This window comes from Belonocnema kinseyi, chromosome 5 (genome assembly GCF_010883055.1).
Source record: "Belonocnema kinseyi isolate 2016_QV_RU_SX_M_011 chromosome 5, B_treatae_v1, whole genome shotgun sequence".
NCBI lineage: Eukaryota > Metazoa > Arthropoda > Insecta > Hymenoptera > Cynipidae > Belonocnema > Belonocnema kinseyi.
In genome coordinates, this window is record NC_046661.1 from 117,237,923 (window position 1) to 117,263,751 (window position 25,829).

At 32.1% G+C, this 25,829-nt stretch overlaps 1 protein-coding gene across 5 annotated transcripts in view; it reads left to right on the forward strand.

The window, feature by feature from the left end:
• Positions 1-2,495: 2,495 nt before the first annotated feature.
• The window catches only part of LOC117172760 (zinc finger protein 521-like), a 60,226-nt gene continuing 36,892 nt past the window's right edge, over positions 2,496-25,829 (forward strand). For 4 of the 5 annotated variants that reach the window (XM_033360960.1, XM_033360962.1, XM_033360963.1 and 1 more), the window contains exons 1-5: positions 2,496-2,707; positions 8,832-9,039; positions 9,141-9,311; positions 22,192-22,347; positions 22,414-22,715. In XM_033360960.1, the coding sequence (XP_033216851.1) occupies positions 2,613-2,707; positions 8,832-9,039; positions 9,141-9,311; positions 22,192-22,347; positions 22,414-22,715 (932 nt within the window). In that variant the 5' untranslated portion in view covers positions 2,496-2,612. The remainder of the gene's footprint in view (positions 2,708-8,831; positions 9,040-9,140; positions 9,312-22,191; positions 22,348-22,413; positions 22,716-25,829) is intronic. The other variant, XM_033360961.1, reaches the window with a different exon arrangement.

Sequence of the window (25,829 nt, forward strand, 5' to 3'; positions counted from 1 at the left end):
TAAAACTACGAATAAATTTAAGTCTTATCGAAATTCAATATAAAAGTTTCTTTATAGCCGACATTAAATTAAAAAAATGAAAATTAAGTAATGCAAAAATATTAGATGAGTATTATTAGGCCTTTCAATTTATACATACATATATATATATATTTTTTACTTTTAGAGAATATTAAGTAATGGCTTTTTAGGTATTTAAGTAATATCTAAATTTATATTCGATGTGCTAATATTACAAGTTTATGCTTTGAAAAAAATCGGTTATATTGTTTTTTTAAGTAGTTTATTTTATAACAAGTTAAAATAGTCATATGTTCAAATCTAAAGATTTTGAAACATTTATGAACATGTTATTTTTTAACTTTAAGCTTTACAACTGGATCATACAAAGAAATAATGACCTCATATGTATACTAATTGTCCGAAGAACAATTATTTTTAGAGATAGAAACTGTAGTCTTAAAATGAAGAACAGTATTTAGTTTATAAGAAATCTTTAAAATTCTAAAGCTTAAGCTTACATTTTTTAAGAATATTATCACGTTCAAGACAGGAACTATATAGTCTTAATGCGTAGAACAGCCTTTTTTTATGATGAAATTTTTAATACTGTAACTATTTTCAAACTCAGGATCAAATATTCAAGAATATTTTTGCGTTTTAAATGCCACTTCTAAATACTAATATAGACCTAACACGTAGAACATTCTTATGTTTACAATAACCCTTTTTCAACCATAAAATTCCTAAAACTCAGCATAAAATGTTCAGGAATATTTTTGCAAACTACAAGATTCGCTTTTCAAACGTTACGAACAAATATTTTTAAATTCTCATAAATTCCCGAAGAGCACATTCATCAGAGAAATTCTCGGTCATATAAACTCTTCAGAACTCTAGTCAGGCCGAACAGCGCGCATCAGCAGTCACTTTCCATTCCCACATGGGAGTGCCGCCACCACTGTGCAGCCGAGTACTGGACCGTCTAGTACTTGGCTCGATGCTGCCACCTATTGTTAGTTTTGCATCACAAATCCCATTAATCGTGTCCCCGACAACAACTGCAGTGTTACTCTGAAGGTGTATTTACAGGCCTGCCGTATGCAAACGGAAAATGTATCTTCCTCTCATTCTACCATGTGACGATGCTACGCATTTATCGCACTCTAGATTCTGCTCTGTTTTTCTTTTGGGTGGAAAATTTAGAGTAAGATAAATATATAGCATCTTCACATGGTAAAGTGAGAGAAAGATACATTTTCCGTCTGCATACAACAGGTGTGCAAAAACACCATGATGCTTCAATGGGACTCCGACACCGTATCCAAAATCGGATGGACCCCTTTTTTTAACGTGTAAACATAGAAAGAGAGGTCCGTTCGATTTTCGACTTCGAAACAGTATCGTAGTCCCACTGCAGATACAAAATAAAAAATCGAACGAACTCTTTTTTTCTAACTCTACACGTTAGAAAAAGAGGCCCGTTCGATTTTCGAAACGGTATCGGAATCCCACAGCTGCTGCTCTCTCTTTCTCTGTCTCTGACATGCCATTACATTTTCTTCGATAGTGTTACTGCAGTTGTCCCCAATCTTGGGAACTTTTTAAACTGCACTTGCGTCGCGCCGACAACCCGATTAATCACTGTTAGCGCGCCGATTTTGAATTATGTGAATATTCAGATTTAATATTTATAATCAATAATGATTAAGAAATGCCCAAATGGAATTTTTCTAATCCTAAAATAAGATTTTGGAGTGACAGATACAAAAAGCTTAATTTGAATGAATAAGAGGTTAAGAATTCTGTGTTCAGAGAAATAAATCTTTTTTTTTGTCTCAATAATTAATCTCGTTTCTGTCAAGTTTTAAAATTAAATTTTTGTTTATTTCCGACAATTTGCCTTAGATTAAAATCACTAAAATGACCAAAAATAAATGAAGAATAATTCATTACTGCACTGATAAATGTTACATCGTACATTTTAAAAAATAATTTGAAGAAGACTTGAATTACAATTACTAATTAATCATTGTATAAATATGATAAAATATTGAATATTGTATATAAATAATCAAATCATATTTATACTATTAAAACTAATATTTTCTGCTTAAAACTAAATCTTCTTATTACATTTTAATAACATTTTGAAACATTTAAAAAGCTAAATTAAAGGAATTGTTTTTGCAAAGTCAGAATTAATAACGTTTTTTGCATGAAAATCGCATTATTTTTTCATCTGTCGCTTTAAATTTCTAATTTAGGTTTAAGAAATGACTTTGGATCTATTTTCCGACCATTATTTTTCATAAATATTAAATCTGAATATTTATATAATTCAAAATCATCGCGATAACAGCGACTAATCGGGGTGTCGGCGCGACGCAAGCGCAGTTTAAAAATTTCCAAAGGTTGGGGACTCTGTGTTACCGGTTCATTTCTATATGTCGATGTTCACCACATGGTCTATGGTTCACAGCTTGGTTTCTTGTTGTTGATTGTTGTTTCTTGAGTGGCTTGAATTTTGTTTCACCCTTCGGTTTACAAATGCTTTATCAACTTTCATTGATGAGCGAACACTAGAAAGTGGTTGTGAAATAGTTTAAAACATGTATTCGAAAACTTGTGCATCGCGAACGTGCTTTAATACTTCACGCACGAGACCTGATTTGACGTTTTTCTCATTTCCAAAGTCAGAACAGTTGTGAGTATATATTCATTAAATCAAATATAAACTCTCCCAAACATCTTCGTAATTCTTGAATAGTTTGGCTAATTAAAAAAAAGGACAATTTTTTCAGATTTAGCAATTAAAACTCTTGTCGAAAGCGACGCGATGGTAATGTTAAAATTTTTGAATTAAAAAGAGGAAATATTATGATTCCATACTTGTTTTTGTTATTTATTGAGTAATTCGGTAATTAGTAAAATTACTTTTCCCAAAAGAAATGCGATTTCTGATAAAACAAAATCTTGGAAATTTAGTTGTGTTCACTTTTTTTTATCTTGAATTTTAACTTTGTAAATTAACAAATATTTCTCTTAGTTTGCACATTTTTTTTACATTCTCATAATAATGAGTAGGTAAGGTAGACGACCCTAGAGTAGATAATCATTAGTTAAAAATACTCATGGATATTAGATATTTAATGTAATTAATAGTCAAGATTCGATACGTGTTAATTTATTGAAAATAGAAATGATTATTTTATATATATTTGTGCTTGTAGTTATAGTCTCCCTATTAGTTTTATTTGAAAACTTCCAATCGCCTATCCTTCTTTAAAAAATAGGTGTGTCACGAAAATCTCGAAAGCATTGTTTTCGCTTTTTCTCAATGCATATTGGGTAATTTTTATAACTCGAAGGAAAGAATGTTGTCAAATCCACACACATAATTAAAAATGAATGACTTACTAATGTAACATTTTATTATTTTATCAAAACCAGACATGTTTGGCAGTATTGAACTACGTATTTGACATTAGGAAAAGTAATTTTTTTGTCAAATGTCAATCAATAAAATTTATATTTTTACAACAGGTGAAAAATCACAATTTTTAAATATTTTCATTGAATTATTTAAATTTAAAAAATTATTTTTTTAAACCAAAACTGACCCCCTGATAAAGTTAATTTTTTCTTCTTTAATAAGAAATTGGACCTCTTTTTTTACTTTTTACTCGGTGATATGACAAATTTTACTTTAAAATCGACACTCGTTTTTTTTCCATATTTTTGGAGATGGATATGTCTAAAAGATATTTCAGAAAAAATCTCTTAAAATTTTGCAGTACTTGTTTAATTTAATTTCCTTTGCAAAAAATTTAATTAATTTCCAACATATTTATTAAACTGTTTAATCAATGAATTCTTTAAATTAAGTTACTTACCAAAACCTAACATTGATAAACAGTCGTTATCTTGACAATTTCGAAGCTTAGGAATTTTAAATTAATTTGTTTATCATTTAATAAGTAAGTTTACTATCAATGTCATTTATTTTTGGTAAGAAAATGAAATTATTCAAATGTTACAAAATCCAAATTTAGTGGCATCGAGTAATAAAATTTTTTACAACTGACTAACTTTTTATATTTTGCTGGTCGTTCTCAATTTTTCTTTACGAAATTAAATCAACTAGGATTTTGCATCAATTTGATTATTGGACGTTAAATGGGATTTTTAATTTGGATTTTGGTCTAATTTAAATTTCGTAAATTTTGAGTTACCATATTTACCTGTAAAATTACCATAAATATCCGAAAATATATAAACATTTTTATATTGAATTTTGGAAAATGTATGTTAAGTTACCATAATTTACCAACAAAAATTCGTAAACTTCTGGAAATTTATAAAAAGGTGTAAAATTGAATTTTGGTAATTTATGGTAAGTTATCATATTTACCTGTAAAATTGCCATTAATTACCGAAAATTTCAATAACTTTCCGGAAATTTATACATTTTAAATTGAATTTTGGGCAATTTATGGTAAGTTACCACAAATTGCCGGTAATATTACCGTAAACTATAAAAAATAGTACATTTATGGAAATTTATAAAAAATTTTAAAACTGAATTTTGGGTAATTTATCGTAAGTTACAATATTTGCCTATAAAATTGACATAAAAGACCAAAATGTCCATACGTTTCCGGAAATTCATAGAAATTTTAAATCTTAATTTTGATCAATTTATGGTAAGGTACCATAAATTCCCCTTCAAATTACTGTAAATCATGCTTCCCGTATTCGAAATGTAATATGGACTGAAATCATGATTGTATTTCGAGATATGGCTGGAAAAAAGGCGAGTCAGAGACGAGTACTGAAAACAAACACTTATCGGAAAAGCCCCCCCCCCCCCCCCCCCCCCCCCCCCTAGGTGCATAATATACTATTTAACATTTTGAGTGACAACAGATATACAGAATTTTATGAGAAGTCATACACAGATTACGTATGATATGCGTAACATATATGCATTTTCAAGTGAAACATATAAATTTACAACTAAACATGGATGAATTAAATTTTCAGTTTATATAATAAATTTTCAAACTAAATTGATAAATCTTCGATGAAAAAATGAATTTTTAACAAAAATTGTAATAGTTGATATTTTCACTAAAAAATATTTTAAGTGGTAGACACAGGTTGATTTTCAAATCAAAAAGAGAAATTTCCAACAAAAGAGTCGAATTTTCAAGCAGGAAGAACTTTTCAGACTATACAGAACAAAAATCTCATCCAAAATGTTGAGTTTCCAAGTTAAAAAGACGAATTTCTAACATAAAAGTTGAATTTACATACCAAAAATATGCATTTTCTACCAAAATCAATCAATTGTCAACCGAAAAAATTTAATTTGTCCACCAAATAAATTATTTTTAACTAAAAAATATCAATTTTCTAGCAAAAAGGCAATAGCTACATTTTCATTTAAAAAAAAGTATAAATATTCAACAAAATAGTCAAATTAAAAAAAAAAACCAACTGTAATAAATTGTAATAAATTATAATTAATTATTAAATAATTTTAATTGATTATTAATTAAATTAATTATTAAATAATTGTATTTTTCGGTATTTTAGAATATTAATGTAGTGAAGGCCTTTTCTTTTTTTTTGCTTTTAGTTAAATATTACGTAGTTCTGTAAAGGATACAGTATATCGTAATTTTTTAATTTATTTTTTTACTAAAATAATAGAGTTAAAGTAATACAATTAAACACATTATGCTTGCCTTATTATTAGTTAGTGGAAATTAGAAAAGTTACAATTGTAAATTGAACATAGTTGTCGAGTATAAAAAAATATTAATGAATTTATATTTGGCGCATCATAACCCCGAAGTTTAAAAAATCTGGTCTCATCTAGAAATATAAACAGAGTTATGTGAAGAATATGTATAGATTTTTTAGTACGTCGATACTTACAGGAGGTAAATCCTAGACCAAATTATTATATGAATGAATTTAAATTGTGTTCAGTTTCGCGTAATATATATGTGTATACGTCCTAAGCCCGGAAAATCCAAATTTTCGAAATTTTTATTTGTACAATTAACTTATTGTATACGGTGTGCAAGCCCTGAATGTGTTGTCTGAAGTTACATTTCTAATAGTAAACGTTTGTCAAGATTAGGCTCCAATTCTAAAATTACAATGTTATTGTAATCGGAGTCAAAATTATGTGTAAAATCATAAGCATGTTTAGCTATGACTGTGTTTCGTTTTTCTCAATAGATCTTTTGTGTTCCCTATTCCTTGTGTGAAGAGGTCTCCTGGTTTGACCAATGTATGTTTCTTTACAATTCTTATATTTATGTTTATAAACACATTTACATTTGTATTATTGTTTATTGCCATTTTCAGTATTTATAATTAAGTTTTTCTTTAAATTATTGTTGATTCCAAAAAACTAATTGAAGACTATTTTTTTAATTCTGAAGAAACGTTCGTCCAAGTTTTGAATGTATCTTTTAGCAAGCTTAGTTTTTCTTTAAATCAGAAGGATAGCCATTTCTTTCCAGTGTTTTCTGCACAAGATCTAAGTTTTCTTTGTGGAATCCAACATCAGCCAGTTTTATAGCTCTATCGACTAAACCATAATAGTAGATTATGTATCCAGGAGGCAGTAAAGTTGAACTTTATACGAGGGTGCAGAATTTAACGTCCTCGCCTTCGGCTCCGACGGTAAAATTGCACCCGAATATAAAACAACTTTACTGCCGTGGTGCATACGATACTTTATCTGAAATAGACAGAATAAACGCGAATTTATCTGCCCAAGGAGTTGAAGTACAATGGCGCTTGATTGTACCGCGCATGCATGTGGATCCGACACGTTTTCAGGGCGACGTTTTGTAGAGGATGCAATATATCGTAAATTTTGTTTTTTCTTTTAATAAAATTATAGAGTTAAAGTAATACAATTAAATACATTGTGCCTACTTTATTATTAGTTAATGGAAATAAAAAAAAGTTTCAATTTTAGATTGTATATAGTTGTAAAGTATAAAAAATGTTAAAATTTTTTTAGTCGGAGCATCATATAACCTTGAAGTTTAAAAAAATATTTGTCTCGTCTAAAAGTATAAATAAAGTTAGTTGAATACGATTTATGAAGAATGTATATAATTCAAATTTTTTAAATGAATATTTGGCTGATGTTAGATTCCACAAAGAGAATTTAGGTCTTGTGCAGAAAACATTGGGAAAAATGGATATCCTTCTGATGTGTTAAAAACTAAAATCTCTGAAAGATACAATCGCATAATTAATTTACAAAAAAACTATATTCACGCATCTAAAAATAGCAACCTTCAAAAAATGTTTGTATAACCCTACATTCAAAACTTAGACGAATGTTGTTTTCAGAATTTTTAAATAAAGGTAGTCTTCAATTAGTTTATGCAATCGAAAATAATTTAAGGAAAATCTTTCTTAGAAGTACTAAAGATAAAATTAAAAAAGAAAACAAATGTAACTGCGTTTATAAACATATATGTAAGAATTGTAAAAAAATCGATATTTAACCAAACATGAAATAGTTAAATTTTCAGTTGACAAAATTAATTTAGGACAAGAAAATGTCAACAAATGAGTTAAATTTTGAACAAAAGAAAAAGGTTTCCACTAAAATAATGAATTATTAACAAAAAAATGCATTTGTAACCAAGTAGTTCAACTTTCAACCAAGTAGTTGAATTTTGAACCAAAAAGCTTTTTTTCTTCACGAATAGCGAGAATGTTGAAAATTTGTATCAAATTGTTAGAGAAAAATCCTGTGACCAACGTAAAATCGACCAGATGATTTAAGAAGTATTCATATACATACTTCTCAGAAGTATTCATCTTGAAAAATGTGGGAAACCTTTAAAGTGTCAGGATTTTAAATGAAATTGGTCTTATTACAGGATCAGGATGAAAATATAGAAAGTGGGTAATTTCCATTCATTATAAAAATACCATTTTGCGGTTATTAAATAATGAAGTTACTTTTGTTCACGTTAAATATAAATTGAAATACTGTTAGATGCGTCTGTGTTGATTGAATGGAAATTTTCTTTACACATCTTTTTGTTAATGAGAATAATAATATGCTAATTTTTAGTAATTATAAGTAAATTAAAAAAATGTCTCACCTGAAAAAATCATGGAATGTTGAAAAAGGGACTAAAATTTTGTTAGTCCCACTTATTTTAACGTATTAACTATTATTTTCGCGCTTTGTGGCGATTTTTAAATGTTTGATTTCATTGGAATTGATTTTTTTGTTAATAAAAAAATATATTTTTCAGACAGTTTAGAAATTTTATCTTGATATCAATGAGAATTGTTTAGAATTTTAAGATTTCAAAAGTAGTCCTAAAAACCTGGACAAGTCATGGGATTTTGAAATTTAACTGATGTAACAACTCTGAATTTGCAATGATTTTCAGTCACAAAGTTCTATCTTGAAATTCAATAATTTATTACTTCGAAGTTTTGGCATTCCCATAGTTAAAATTTGTTGATGGCTTTCTAGTTATTCTTGCTGGATACACGGGAAAAAAGGTACATTTCATTACCAGTAAACGTCTTCTAAAACAAAGTACCCAATTTAGAAAATCCTTTTCTTTACATTGGCCACATCGAAGATAGAATTCTACGGTTCTATACAGTTACCTTTACATCCACTGAAGCTTTAAGATCCTATGAAAACCCATAAAATCCCTATAATACCTTCAATTACTTGAAATCCTGAAAAAGTGGAATACGCTCAAAAATCGAGTGTTCAACTTCTCGTACAAACCATTCATATAAATCGTTTTGCGCAGTATACGAGCTTGGGCAGAAGCATGCAGTTCTCCAGAATTGGAAAATAAGTCGCCAGATCAACTCACACAGCTCTACCTTTGCGCAGAGCATTTTGAAGATAAATGTTTCACGGATCCGAAAGAAAAAACAACGCTTATCAAATGGAAGGATATTTATTCAATACCGACGATATTCAATCACAATGCACCTGATCCTGCTGAACACAATGTAATTGATATAAGTCATTTTAAATTGTAAATGTAAGGCGTGTTCGATGCTTAAAAGATACATTTTTAAACTAAATTCTTACTCAAGGTATTACATTTTAGAGTGGTCTTCAGGGGACCAATCCAATGCTAAAACTTCTTTTAAAAGGATGTACTAATAGCAGATTGCAGAAAATATGTAGACTCTGCAGTTGTCTGAAGCCCACACAATGTCTTGTTCCAATTTATGGCAGCTACTACCAACCATTAATGGTAAAACTGCAGCCTTTCGGGGTGAGTCCTTTTTAAAATCAGCTATTTAATCAACAATATTTTTCTGGCATGCGGGCAAATCTAGAAGATACAGTATTCTTGTGGTGTCGTAAGAGATCTTAACTTCTTTGGGCGTTACCGGGTATTTTGCACATTGTTAAGGTATATTAAGGACGGAATCCCATTTAAAAGCTACTCCTGCTTACTACATGCCAAGAGCTTTCTACTTGAACAAATACACACAAGGGAATTGAAGATGTTCAGACTTCTCTCCGCTCATCTAATAGCATATTGCAATACAAGTAGGGTTAGGCACGCCTATACACGGGGAGCTCAATGTAACTCGACGAGTGATGTAAGATATTTTATTTGAAAGCGCCATGTGATGAAACTGTAGAGCCCCCTGGAAAGTGAGCGTTAGATTTGTAATGCAACGTAGGAAAAAAATGTAAAATGTAAATTAAAAAAAAATGTAGCAAATTTGTCAAAATAGCCAAAATCTGAATTTTTAAAGTAACATAGAAAAGAGTCATCCGAAAGACTGGCGAATTTACAAAGTATTTATGAGTTTTTTTATGGAAATTGCAGGGTGGCCGCTGGACCGCGAAACTGGGTATTTTATGAGCCCGGGAAATTAACGTTAATTTATTTTTGATCGGGAATTTAAAAAAAATGTTAGAAAAAAATCCTTCCAACTTTGATTTTAATCGTTTTTGAAATAATTACTTCAATTGTGTTATTTTTCAATTATCATATTATTTAGTTTAGAATGCGTAATTCGCAATTCTTTCGCTTTAGAAATTTTCTATGTTATATTTTTAATTTTTTAACGTACATTTCAATTTAAAGAATTTTAAAATGCAGTTTTAAAGACCTAAACAATTAAAAGGCAGAAGCGTTTTATATCGAAGATTTTTTATAAAAAAACATTTTTGGTTGATTAACTGTAAACATAAATTAATTAATGATTGTTTAAATTGAATTGTACTTTAAGATTTAAAAAATAAATAATCATTGATTGCACAAGACGATTCGGTATCAGTTCACAATTTTAAAATGTCCAAATTTTAACGTTATAAATTAAACTGTTTTTATTGGAAAGTCTTATTAGTTAAACACATGTAAACGTCCTATTGAAACTTTATAAAATATTGTTACTTTTAAAATAATGTCAAAATAATACATTTCTAATTAAAGGCTTGCACTAAATTTCAAATATAATTTCAGTCTAAAATATTCCAGTTTTAAAGCATGCAATTTGAAATTTTTTAATTAAGAAAAAGATCAGTTACTTAATATTTAGAAATATCTGATTGTTCATTTAAAATCTGTAATTATGCTAAATTTAATTTGTAAGTAAAATTGTTAAATTTTTATGTATAAATAACAATTGAACACCTATTATTCTTAGAAAAATGGAGTAAGTTGAAGAGATATTTAGAAGATTTGAGAAAATTCAAAATTACTTTAAAATTTGAAACGATGTATAATTTAAACGAAGTGTCTACGTGTAACCGACAAAATCCGACTACTCGTATAAAAATCACGCTGCAAATAGCCCACGGCCTAATTTAAAACAAAATGTAGATTTTCGCAGATTTCGAAACAAAAATTTAAAAGCTTTTTAAGAAATTTGACAGCCTTTAGAAGAATGAAAAACATTTCCCAGGAAAATTGAAAATGCTTTTTTATTTTATAAACTAATTTTAACAGAATATTTAAAACGATTTATAAAGATTTGCAAAACTGTCAAAAATGAATGTGGAAGATGTTAAGAAAATTTATTTCATTTGGCAGTATCAACAAAAAAATTAATTTGCAAAAATGTGAAACAACATGTAGATGTTTCTAAATTTTGAAATAAAATTGGGAAGCATTTTAAGGATTTTTAAAATATTTAAAAAAACTTGAAATATGATATTTTCGAAAAAAGTTATCAATTTGAACAGGGAATTTTACAGAAAATTTCTCATTCTTAGTTGAAACTAAGAATTTTCGAAAAAAATGTAAACTGCGGATTGAAACAAGGAATTTTCAGTTTTAAACCAATTTTGAGTTGGACCTCGAATTTATCCAAGAGAATAACAATTCTGAAGGGACAACTGAATTTTTTAAAGAAAATTATAATTCTATGTTGAAACGAGGTATTTTCGAAAAACAATGTTAATTATAAATGCGAACAGAGAATTTCACTAAAAAATTCGAATTCTTAGTTGAAATGGAGAAATTTCGAAAAGAAATAAAATTCTTGATTTGAACTGGGATTTTTTCAAAAGAATTTTATTTCTGAGTTGAAATGAAGAATTTTCTTAAAGGATTAAAATTCTGGATTTGAACTGGAAATTTTCAATTTTTATCCAATTCTGAGCTGTAATTGGAATTTATCCAGGAGAATAACAATTCGCAATGGAAAATTGAATTTTTCAAACAAAATTATTATTATTATTAATCATTAGTATCATAGCAAAGAGTTCGTAGAAAAAAACAGTCTTCATTAATTCCGTAAGCAAATTGTGTCAGTTCGTGGAAAAATGGCCAAACTATGTATTTGTTTATGGCGATTGTTTGAATAATTAATCATTCTTGTAAATTTACAAAGCAGCTTAGGAAAGTGGTAAGACATTATTAGTTGAATTCTAAATCTAAACATGTTTAAATTCCAAAATCATTAAAATTTTAATGTTTTCTAAAACAATATCACCGGATGAATTTATATTTTCAATCGTTTAAGAATTCAATAATAATTACAATAGTTATAATTAGAAGGTTGTAATATTTTTTTAAAATGTAATTGAGAGTTAGACAAAATACAATTCTAAACGTTCATAATTTTGTATCGTGAGTTAAAATTAGAATGATGTGATTGTCCTTAAAAATGCAAATGCAGCTGAAGTAAGCTAAATTTCTAAATATTTAACATTTTTATTGTTTATTATTCTAATAAACAAATTTTTCTGTAAAAATAATTACCCCAGGATGAAATCATAGTTTCAATTGCTTAAGATTTCAATAATAGTTTTTTGAAAGAAGACATAGTCGTCGAAAGTGTAACTAAAATAAAAATAAAAGAAATTTCTAAATATTCATGTTTTTCCATTATTTATAATTATGATTAAAAACTTGTAGATGAAATTGTAAACTTTTTTTCTTTTATTTTCTTAAAAGCTATCTAAATTTCGAAGAAAGAGCAAAGGATGAATTCATTAAAATGTTCTAAGATTAAATAAATGTTTTCAAAAAACAAAAATGAGCCCCAGTAGAATTTTGTACGATCGCAGTAACTTATCAGGATTGTAAACATGAACGACAAATACATCTCTCCGGCCCGAATAGTCATTCACGGCTAGTACATTGAAAGCGGTTGAATTTTCGAACAAAAATGATGACTGATAAAATAGTTAAATTTTCCAAAAATAATTAGATTTTTAAAAAAAGAGTAGAATTTCTGATCAAATACTTGAATTTTAAGCATATAAAGATACATTTTCAATCAAATGGCCGAATTTTGAAACAAAAAACATTAAAATGCAAATATTTTTTAAGACAAAAAACAACGTTTTTTAGAATACTGTGGAGTTTTTATAAAAAAAAGATCATTTTCAACCAAGAAAGAAAAAGATAAGTTGCAATCAGAAAAGGTGGATATTGATCAAGTTAGTTCAATTCTGAACCAAAAAGGTTGAACTTTACAAAAACAAGAATAATTTTCTACCCAGAAAGAAGAGTTTTTAACAAAATATATGAATTTTCTACTAAAGTGTTGGATTTTTATGTTAAGAAACAAGATTAATTTTCCACCAAAAACGACAATTTTTTAACAAAATACATGAATTTTCAATGGAAGAATTTAATTGTAACCTATACTATATAAAGTTTCAATCAAAAATGGAATATTAACATTTTTAAATAAAAATGCGATAAAATAACTTTGAACAAAGAAAAAAATAATTTTCATAAAAAGATGAATTTTCGGCCAAGAAGATTAATGTTCTATACAAAAAGACGAATTTCCAACTTATCCAATATATTGGATAAAGTTTTATCCAAGCATGAAATAATTAAATTTTCTGACAAAATAAATAATTTTGGTAAAAAAAAAAAAATAATGTGCAACCAAAGAGATCAATTTTCGACCAAAAAGATTAATGTGCTACCAAAAAAGACTAATTTTGAACAAAACACATGAATTTTCAACAGAATGATTTAAATTTCAAGTCAAAAAGACAAATTATTTATCTGCAAAAAGTTGAATTTTCAACCGAAGAATATTTAACCGAAAACATATAACCGAAAATTCAATAAAAATCTGAATATTCAACCAAATGATTTAATTTTCGACGAAATTTTTGAATTTTCAAGCAAATAATTAAATTTTCAAGTATATAGTTATGAATCTTAAATAAAAAAAATGTTACAAAGTAATTCACCTTTATGTCAAAGAATGGACGGTTGAAAAGAATTGAGTTCTTCACAAAGTATGTAATACTTGATATTTCAACCAAGCAGGATGATTGTCCAACCAAGAAGATTGCATTGTTACCGAGATAGAAAACTTTTTAACAAAATAGATACGTTTTTACTGAATAGTTTAAATGTCAACTAAAAAAGACCATTTTTTAAACCAAAAATAGAATCGTTAAATTGTCAGTTTAAAATTTTTATTTTCTATTATACATGAAACAAATTTTCATCAAAACTTCCAATCGCTGACCTAAAACTGAGCGATCAGATTATGTTGTTGTTAAGTGTACTCTGTACGATGTCTGTGATTGGCTAGAGCGCCCCACCGTGGGGACTGGTCCAACCTGATTGGCCAATCAATTCTTTTTTTTTTTAATTCGGGAGGACGGAAAGCCAAATCGGATTGGTATTATATCCATGGTCCCTACTGATGTTATTAGAGTGTTTTAAGATTTCATTGCTTCTTTATGTTTTCTTGGAAAGATATTGGGTGTTTTTTCAATGACAATTGTTTTGTCAAAGAAAATTTTATGTCCCGTTACAATATGCTATTCAGATAGTGGTAATTGCGTGAAATATTTTAGTTTGACTTTACTCTCGTGTTCCTTTATACGTAGGCCCACCGCTCTCCCGGTATCTCTAATATAGACTGTGCCGCAAGAACAAGGGATTTTATATAATCCTGGATCAATGAGGGAGTGAGGGGTGCCTTTTTGTCTTTGGGGTTATTTAGTGGTTGTTCTATTTTCGCAGATGGTTTAAATATGGTTTGGTTGTTGGGGTTGTTGAGAATTCTTCCTATTTGTTCTGTGACACCTTGGGTGTAGGGTAGGGTGGTGGTCGTTTTTCTCTCACCTTCTTTCGTAGATTGTGTTGACTTGTTTTTCTTAAAGTGTATTTTCTTATTGCTTTATCAGTTTGTTTCTTTGTGTAATTATTCTGTATTATGATTTGTTTAACGTTTTGTAATCCCTTTTGTAAGTTATCTTTATCTGTTATGGAGACAGCTCTGTATACAAGGGAGTTGATGACCGATTGTTCCTGAGATGCTTGATAGTGGGATGAGGTATGTAGGTATCTGTCCGTATGAGTGGCAATTTTCCGTTTTGTTCAATTTCCATGGTGAACTGGATAATAGGATTTAATCGATTGATGAAATCGAAAAACTTATTTAGTTCATCTCGTCCATGTTGCCAGATGACAAAAGTGTCATCAACTTAACGGAACCGAATTTCCGGTTTAAGCTTGGCTTGGTTGAAGATTTTAGTTTCTAGATGTTCCGTAAAGGTATTGGCCATTACAGGTGAGATTGGGGATCCCATTGCTGCCCCTGAGGTTTGTTCCTAGAATTGGTTATTTAAAGAGAAGTAAGTATTATTGAGTAAGTATGCTCGGAAGGAAAATTTATAAAGTTTGCATGTATTGTCAGTTAGAAGGTCCATGATTTTGTTGTTATAGTCTTCTTTATTCATTATTACTGTTGTATTGCTCCAGTTCGCTCCTCAAACTTAATAAAACAAGAAAAACCGCAATTAAAGAACTCAATCGTAATAAAGACATTATAATATTACCCGCAGACAAAGGCAACGCAGCAGTAATAATGAATAAAGAAGACTATAACAACAAAATCATGGATATTCTAATTGACGATACATACACATAACTTAAAAAGGACCCTACAAAAATAATTGTCAGTAAAACAAAAACCCTTCTCGAAGACTCTAAACTTGATAGCCAACCAATATCTAAATTACAGGGTGTATAACCGACGGGAAAACGGGAAAAGAGCGGGGTTTTTTCCTTAGCGGGAAATATGCGGTATTTTTTTCCAATGGGGATTCCGTGATATTTGCTGTATGACGAATTGACATATTTAACCACAACCATCATGCAACGTGTGGTGAAACTTTGGTTCCTGCAAAGGATGTCGATCTAGGATTCAAAACAAGAAGTGCTCTAAAGGAAGCTAAGCCATCTACAAATGTAACATCACAATTAATAACTGACTGTAAGAATTGCCATGTCGCAATGATAAGAAAAATACAAGAGCGGTCAACACTTTTGTATCCTATGACAAAGTATATAACGTGCCTGGATCCAAAAATTATTTCACGTCAAACTAGTACAGCTAAGAAGCGACTTGATTTTTGTTTAACGGATCTGCATGAAAAAAATTAATTGATTTCTGGATCTACAGCAGATAAAATCAAAGAAGAATATAATGATGTCTCATATGCGGTCTCATAGCCTGACGTCTTATTTACGATGCAGTGAATAAAGCAGGTGGCATTCAAAAAGTATCTATTGATAGTAAAATGCTACTTAACGTCCGTATGGCACACAGCATATACAAAGAGCTTCTGCAAAAAAGGGAAAACGAAGATAGACAAAAAATAAAAGACGATAACAAGAAGAAGAGAAGAGCTGAAGAATCAAAAGACCTGGAAACCAGAAAAAGGGAGTTAATAAAAAATGGTTCGCCTATTGATGACCACATGGAAGAGTTGAGAAAGAGAAAAAAAATGTAATGAATTTATTCATTGAATGTAAAAAGTGTACATTATTGTTCATAAATAAATGACGGGTTTTAAGTACATAACTTTGGTTTTATTGTAACGGGAATATTCCGAAAAATCGACGAGCAAAATCAGGAAATATGCGGGTTTTTTTTCACAAGCCAGCGGTAAACACCCTGAATTAATACCCACTAATCCCATCTCTCCAAGACTTACAACCTAGCTTGCTTCCTCGCTACAAAACTAAATCCTTTTACAGGAAGTTCTATCACTCACGTCCAAAACTCATTTGACTTTTATCAAAAAGATACAACACATTAACATTCAACCGCAAGACATCATAGTGAGTTTGGACATAGTACCTCTCTTTACGAAAGTAGCAATTTCTGATCCAATTGTTCCACGAACAAACCTCTGAGGCAGCAATGGGATCCCCAATCTCACCTGTAATAGCCAATATCTTTGTGGAATATCTAACAAGTAAAATCTTCAACAAAGCCAAGTTTAAACCGGAATTTTGGTTCCGTTACGTCGATGGCAGTTTTGTCATCTAGGGACATGGACGAGATGAACTGAATAAGTTTTTCGATTTCTTCAATCGATTACATCCTATTATCCAGTTCACCATGGAAATTGAACAAAACGGAAAATTGCCTTCCTTAGATGTATTAGTTTACGAAAGATCTGATAACACTTTAGGACATGAAATTTATAGAAAATCCACTTATACATACATATACCTACATGCCATCTCCCACTTAATAAGCAATAAGAAAATACATTAAAAAAACAATTCAACACAACCTACAAAAGAAAGAGAGAGAAAAACTATTATCACCCTACGCTACATACAAGGTGTCACAGAACAAATAGGAAGAATTCGCAAAAAACACAACATCCAAACCATATTTAAACCACCAGGTGCACCTGGGAAAAATAGGACAACTAATAAATAACGTCAAAGGCAAAAAGGCACCCCTTAGTGATCCAGGAGTATATAAAATCCCATGTCCTTGTGGCACAGTCCATATTAGAGAAACCGGGAGAGCGCTTGACCTACGTATAAAGGAACACGAGAGTAAGGTCAGGCTAAAACATTTCATGCAATCAACACTATCTGAACATCATATCGAAACAGGACATACAATTTTTTTGACAAAACAACAGTCTTCGAAAAAACTACCAATATCTTTCCAAGAAAACATAAAGAAGCAATCGAAATTTTAAAACACCCTAATAACATCGATATGGACAATGGATATATAGTAAACTTTCCCTTATGTCCCCGCGCGCCTATTTCCTTATAACTTACCGTTGCATTTAGAAAATTTTCTCCAAAAAGTCGTGTGCAGTTGCAGTGCAGTGTCATGTAGGTACCAAAGAGCATGTGAACTTCCTGGCGCCTGACATTTGCAACTATCCTAGCATGATGCATTTGAAAATTCAGACCTTTATAACTTACTTTTACTTTTAGATTATTTTATCCAAAAAAGTTGTCTGCATTCCTACACGGAGAACCCTTTTGCTGCAATATTTGCTCAAAATCATACTACATTTGACTATTTTTAGTTTACAATGGAGGGACATAGCGGAACTTTTGTAATGTTTACTACTCCGAATAGTAACTAGTAACTACATGTCGAACTACAAAATTCATTGGAATAAAATTTTAAAATTTTACATTTATTTCTGCAGAAGATTCCAATGTTTGCAAAGTACTATAGTAACTTCGAGAAAGACCGGCGCACTGATTTAGTAAGCGACTTAGTAAAAATTGGTGCAGTCAGATTAGCTGGCGAAAAAAAATAAACCCAACATGCGCCGCGTCGCGTTGAAGGTTACGACACACGTATCCTTTACACAAGCATACGACGTAAATGCAGGCTTATTTATTATGGGATTTTGAACTCTTTCGCACTATTATATTTATTTAAATTGCAGTTGTATAGTACACATGATTATATATAGTTTATACATCATTATATACATGCAGGAATATTATATTACAAGCCGAAACTGAAAAATGTGAGTAAAATAAAGCTGGTGGCAATCGAACACGGGTCTCCAACGCGGCAGCAAGGCGATATTCCATTCGGCTAAACTAGATAATGAGATCCAGAAATTTATCGCACTTATGAAGTAAATGCTAGCACTCAAATGTATTTCCCTTAAATTATTTATTAATTCTTCACAGTGATGGAATTTTTAAAATCCTAAGCACGCTATCTTAACGTAATCAAATAACCTAATATCGAGGTTGAAAAATAAATTTTGCTCTGTGAAAAATTTATTTTTCAATTCTAACTTTTCGAATTATCCTAATTTATTATAATAAGGATCTTTGCATCAAACCAAATTGAGTGATTGATAAATTTAAGGAGTTTCCGTAGAACGTTGGTCGGCTGACATCGTTTACGCTCAACTGCACTCGGTACAACGCTAGGCTCGCTTGCTAAGTCACTTACTAATATTCGAGAGCGATCTTCCGAATTTGTCTTACTCCATAATACAATAAATAGCAATTCCTCTTACAAATGTGGTCTTTTATGTTATTTTATGTACTTATTACTTCTACTCTTTTTATATAATTTAATTATTTCTCTACTAATTTATCCCATCTAAGATTTTACTATAAAAAATACTAAGACTTCGTATTATCAATAGGAAAATTTCATATAAAAATAGCATAGCTCACGATTATTGTATTAAAATATACGAATTACACTATGCAATATTTTATTAAATGATGAGAGAATTGAACAAGTTGATAAGTTAGTATACCTTGGTAGCTTATTTACTAGGCACGGGAAGATAGATGATGAATTAAATAGACGCATAAACGAAGGTAAGAAGGTTATTGGTAGAACAGGTCCCCTTATCAGAAGTAAAATAATATCAAATAAAGCTAAAATGGCAATACATAATTCTATATTTGTACCGACTGGACTGTACTGTACGGTAGCGAGACATGGATTTATCAAGAAAAAGATAAGAGTAAAATTAACGCAATTGACATAAGATTCATGAGCATAATGTGCCGGAAAACTCTGATGGACAAAGTAAGTAACGAGATAATTCTAAAAGAATGTGGTGCAGAAGAGACACTAGTAGACACATGGGAAAGAAATCGGTTAAGATGGTTCGGGCATGTTGAGAGAATGCCAAATGAACGACTAACGAAACAAGTGTATCAAGGTAAAGTAAATGGCAGCGTGCCCAGAGGTAGACCGCAGAAAAAATGGTTAGAATGTGTGAATGAGACCCTAGTTAGAAGTGACGTAAGAAGTCACTGAAACACAAGAGTCTGCATGAAAAAATGCATGGACATAGAAGAATCTAGAGAAGTATGCCAGGACAGGAAAGTATGGCGGCAAATAGTTAATAGAAAGAGTGTCAGTAGAGTGAATAACGCGTGAAACAAAAGACCTTGGCCACTAATGACCCAAGTGGGGAACCTTACATAACGAGTTTGTGAGGATCTTCACTTGGGGTGATTGCTAGAGAAATTGATCAGCAACCTAGGTCGGAGCAGTGTTGCGGAACGAACGTGTTATTTGCATAAATAACACCAGAATTTTGGATCAATCTGAAAATTCTTTATCCCTTCCCCACATTACTCCTTTCACCACTGAGTCGCGCCTACCCCGAAAGGGAAATGGCTTAAGGCCATGTGATGAGTATAGCAACTGATCAAGTCAGCCCTAAGATCAATATTTTTTCACCCATATTGAAAAATAAAAGTTTAAATAACGCGGAAATTTTTTTCGGGAAATGTTAATAAATATTAAAGGATCGTTTGTGGTCTTGCAAAGAGTTGGAGGAGGAAAAAAGTTTATTTATGCAAATAATGATTTTCGACGGATACATTTAGGTTTTACAGCAGAAGTTTGACTTTTATCTTTCTCTGACTGTAATCATGCAATCTGCTTTACCTACAGACCCCTAGAAGTTCGAAGTTGTCTACTCGCTTTGCTAGTGCTGCTTTGATACAGCTGATACCAGACTGATACGTATGTCAGACCAAACATGTTTATTTGCATTTCAAGTGCAGACATTAGTTTTTGAATTATTTGTGCATAATGTTCGTGAGCGATTTTTGTTGTTTTGCCCCACTTTGGTCAATATAAACTTCATAACTAGCCCATTCGCAACATTGCAAATTGCTTGCAGGGTTTGACGACAGCACGGTCGGTATCTCTCCAAAATAGTTATAAAAAAAAACTTTTTTCACTATTCTAATTATTTAGGACCAGAGACAGATTCTTGCATGCCTTTTATTTATCGTGACAAACTTTTAACGCGATATCTCATTCCGCGTGGACGTAAGTTGGGAAAGAAAACTTCCACTGATATTTTCTTCAAAAAAAATTTTTTTCTCAAAATTTCCACCGGAACAAAGCAGAGACATGGACTTTATTACCTCCACTTTCATTTCCCAAACTTTCAAAGCAATACCTCATTTCGTTTAGACGTAAGTTGGGAGTTGGGAGTGTATGTCAAAGATTTTACACGTATATGAATAGTGGTCAAAAACTGTGCTAACCTTCCTGACACATCAACCTATCCGTCCATGACCCATGCTAACGGGCCGCGACTGTTTCAATTGCGCATTTACCGAAAAGCATTATTATTGATAGTATGTTTTTATTGATTCGAAATAGACGCGCGCTTCTCGGCACATCCGCAGTTGGAAAAGTGGCTTACAGTGGGGGTATCCATACAACGCCGAGGCATCCAATGAACGTTGCTGGACACAATATCCCGACGTCTGGTGGTAGAGGCGGGGGCCCCTCCAGAGGAGAAATTCTTGAGTTTATACGTTTTACGGTGGGGGACATAGGTAGAAGTTTACTGTAATACCAATCCGATTTGGCTTTCCGTCCTCCCGGACTAAAAAAAAAATTGATTGGCTAAACATGTTCACGAAACGTCGGCAAAATTCGTAATTTTTTACAGTATTGGAACCGGAAATATCTCTTTCCATTAAAACTGTTACATCTGTAACCATAGCGATACATCTTTGACTGTGAAAAAAATGAATTGTTAACAAGCTTGTTTAACTTTTGATAAAAACATGGATTTTTAACAATATAATTGCATTTTCAACAAAATAATTAAAATTTAAACCCAATAATAGAATTTTCAACTAAACGAGTTGAGTTCCGAACCAAAAATATAATAGTAACCTTTTCAATAAAAAAAATCGACTTTGCCCAAAAATGTAGTTAGATTTTGTTATTGGGTTTAAAGTCCCTCAAACTGATACAGTAGTTTATGGAAAGTGTCTCCAGGATGCTTGTTCTCTTAAGACTAAGCCACAGTTTATTTGCAAAATGTCTAATTTTGACATTCTTTACGAGATAAATTTATTTAAATTAATTTTAAATGCGAGATTAAATGCTTTGAATTCAAGACAGTTTCTCATGAAATTAAAAAAATTTAGATTCAATAGCTGGAACTTTATATTTTAATGACTGGGGAAAACGTTTACAAACCGGGTAATGACTGAAAAGTTTCTAAATAGATTTCAGTCACCACTGAAAATAATTCATTCTCGACGACTGATAATTCAATTGACAATTTTAAGCAGAATGTATTTCACAAGTAAAACGTTCAAATAAAAATCTTTCATTTTTTAACAATGAATAATAAAAAAAACTGATAAAATTGAACAATTGTGAATGTAAAAGATTAAAAATCGAAAATTTTTAAATTTAGATTTAGAACTTTTAGGATTGAAAACTTTAATGTTTAAAAATTTACATTGTATATAGAAATTTAAATTTAAACAAATGCAAAACATATTTAAAGTATGGAGATATCAGGAAATTCTAATCGTTACATGCCGAATAAAATTTGTAATCTAATTATATATATATGGAAATAATTGTTGAATGCTTTTAACACAAGAATAAACTTTTCAGATATTTCTGTCACTAAATGATGGATTACCCTCACATATTTGTCGGACTTGCGCTGCGAAATTGTTGTTATGCGTCGAAACGCTGGAACAATTTCACGAGTCTGAATTAAAATTAAAATTAGCAGGATCGACAGACATAAGCACAATAACATACGATGTAAGTGACTCTCCACGGTCTTTAAAAATATAAAGCCACAAGACTAAGTACTTTGATTATTTTCAGCAGCCTGGAATATTAGATAAAAATGTTATAAATAACGACAGAAATGAAGCGAATGAAAATAATATTTCTATATCAGTTCCCACAAGTTCTCAGCAAGAAGAACCGGAAAAAGAACATTTGGACAGTATAAATAACTTTGAAGTAGAAGACATGGCAATGAACGATGGAAACAATGAAAATTTGGTGAAAGTAGAAGTGATGGATGAAGAAAGTAACACGCTAGACTCTAACGAAATTGACATTGACCTTCCAATTGTGAAACAAGAAGTTGAAATTGAGGAAGTTTCGCCTACGAATGATGAGTAAGTATCTGGGTAACTAATTCTTTTTAAAAAATGATGAGAAATACATAAAAAGACTAGCTTTTTCGATATCTCATTTCATGTGGGCAGTAAAAGCTCCGCCCGGGGGACAAGCCCTGTAAACACGCGAGGCTATATAAACGTACTACCTGTTGTATATACGATACTGTATGCAACAAATGTCTGTTATGGGATTTTCGAAAAATTTAGATTTTATAAGCTTAGGATTGCTGGATGCTTTATAACCCTATTTTCAGGAAAATAATGTTACTTTATTACGTTAGGGCAATAAATTGTACTCCGCCACAAACTTTTTTCACTGATCGGTAAACGGGAACTTATCAATCGCAAAATAGGTGGCGTAAAGTGTTAATAACTATCATGTGTTGCATAAATTATATTTAAAAAATAATTCGCGGAAATAACCTTGAGAAAAAATTTATAATAATTTCTCTGCAAGCTGTATTTAAACCGATACTTCGTTTTATGCTAGTTGCTTGAAGGCTCCTAAAACGATACGGGATTTTGGCACATACATAATATGTCTACGAGGTTGCATTGTTTAATATGATATTTTACCCATATAATCTACCGGCCGGAACAGAGAGATTTTGTTTGAAAAATGTTCTTGTTTTTTTTTGTAATTGGAAATTGAGTGATTTTCTTACATCGCCAAAGTGCAATAAGATAGCTAATGTGTATACCGGGCTGCAGTCCTCCGGTCTAGTTTCCAGTCGCAGAAAAACTGCAAGTAGCGTTTGTGTGTGTGTGTGTATGTAAAACCTTTCTGATGAATTTGGGTACGTTTATTTAAAAAAAAGTTCTTTTATGAGGCTGCTGGGTAGAAGCTCCAACCTCGAAATTCAATTGCCTCATGTCACTTCATAAATACTTTTTTTTTACGAGGGCTGGTGAAAAACGTTCAAAAACACACCGAGAAGGGTCCGCACTTCTAGATAGTGCGGGGATCTTAGTCCCATCATTACAATGACCCCGACATTTATAATATTCAAATATACATTGCACATAATTATACATTACACATAATCAACTCTGTTATTATAATAATGCTACAAAGGGGCCAACTAAAAACACCACTCTTTCTCCTTGGCAATATGCCCCCCCCCCCCTGGAGCCGCTTTCGCATTACTTCAGGGGGTTGCCGTTTTTTAAACTGTTAAGGCTGTTGCTGCTTTACATCTTCTTTCTTCTGGGCTACGGATCGGACCAACCCTTCTTCAGACCAGTCCAGTCATGATGCACGCATTTCCCTCAGTAGCGCGACAATGTCGCGCAACTGACTTGTCTACCTTCGGCAGCATGGCTGCTCTATGGCCAAAGCCGAGGCAGCGGTAGCACCTAATAGCCTCCATTTTTTTGCGTAAGGGACAGGACACCCATCTCACCTTGAAGTGTCCTGCGTCTAGCAATTTCGACACCATTTCCTCTGTCAGCTCAACGATGGCCTTCATAGTTCCTCTGAAGGCCTTTTTTGTGGGACTGACCCTAATTTCACCTACGTGTTTTTCATCGAAGTCTTTTCTAACGGACGCTTCGACCTTCTCCGCATCTGTGGTTGTGTCTAAGTCCATTACCTTGACCTCAGTGCGAGGGACCAGCTCCCGAACACCTTTTTCCATAATAGCTGTTCTGATGGCAGCGGAGAACGTTGATCTGCCCTCCGCTATAGACTCAACCTCAAGCAATACCTCCCCTTTCCTGGTTTGCCTCACACCCCTGATGTCAACACGAAGGGTATTATATTTCACATTTTGTTTAAGAGCCTTTAGGACCTCTGGGTAGCCTAAATCCTCGGCCGGTTTTATAATAACCGCCTGGAGTCTAGGTCGCCTCTTCTTCTGCGATCCGAAGTGTTTTGGTTCGAGCTTCGTTCTCCTTTCTTCTGATTTAGGTGTTGATGTCTTCGGAACGTTGTTCCGGGAACCTCTTCGTCCTGAGTCTTGGCGTAGCAGTCTCAGGGGGGCTCAATGTGGAATCTCTCGGCCTCTTCCCCGATGTGCAAGCGAGTGTTTTCCCGGCTTCTTCTGTAGTTTGAACCCCTTTGCAGATCATTGCTCCGCGCCGAGCCCTTTTCTTAACCTCCTGCACTTTTTTGATAATTGTGTCCTGGTAGCAGTTTTTCAGGAAGTCGCATGTTGCTCTTAGAGACGCTAAAATTTTTGAGCTCTGCAATAACTCCCTGAAACTTCTTTATGCCACCGTCCATTTCTTTAGTTTCCGACTCAAAGTCCGTCCAGTAAGTTCGGAGGAGGGACCGGCCTGGCACTGACCACCGGGGCTGGAACTCGATCGGAATCAGTGGGGAGCTTTCTACTCCCTTGAGGTATATTGTTTGTAACATACTCATTTCTGATTTTAATTCGGGGTGCCTTCCCCTAGTTGGTTTTTTGTTCGCCCCGGGTATTTGGTTTCTCCGGTACCACCTATATCTGGGAGGTATTTCCCTACCGCAACCCGGGGAAACGCCCGATGGGGGAAATGCTACCAATTATAGCAATAATAATAATTATTATTAGCCACGTTGCATGCGACTAACTCCCCAGTGCAGCGAATGTTTCGATTACGTCACCAGTATTGCGTAGCGCTACCCACAATATGCTTCTCTCGGATGGAGGCATGGTTTATTTGGGAGTGGCAATACGACTGAACCGAGGGTACGACGACGCAATGGCCCCTGACAAACGCAAAAAGATCCTTGTAAATAGTCGGACCAATTTAGGAGGGTCATCCTTACCTGTTGGCAAGGAACCGTTGCGATGAGGATACATACAGAGATTACATGAATTTTGGGTCAATATGCACCCGGAATATGCTCATAAAACGCCCCAGCATTTAAGAGATCAGGTATCCTTTTTACGCAAAGTGGGATATGCAGCTCTGTATCAAGAAGAAGAGTAAAATTCTTCAGGGAACATACCACTCGTTTCAGCAAGACCACCGTTGCAGATAGCCGATAATGCCAACATCAAGATTTGCGAGCGTATTGCACAACTTCAGTTCAAAATTAAAACGGCGAGATGGCAAGCATCAAATGTTCAGTGCTGATTAGCTACATCAAATAAACATCAAATAAAAAGTTCACTCCAAAAGTTA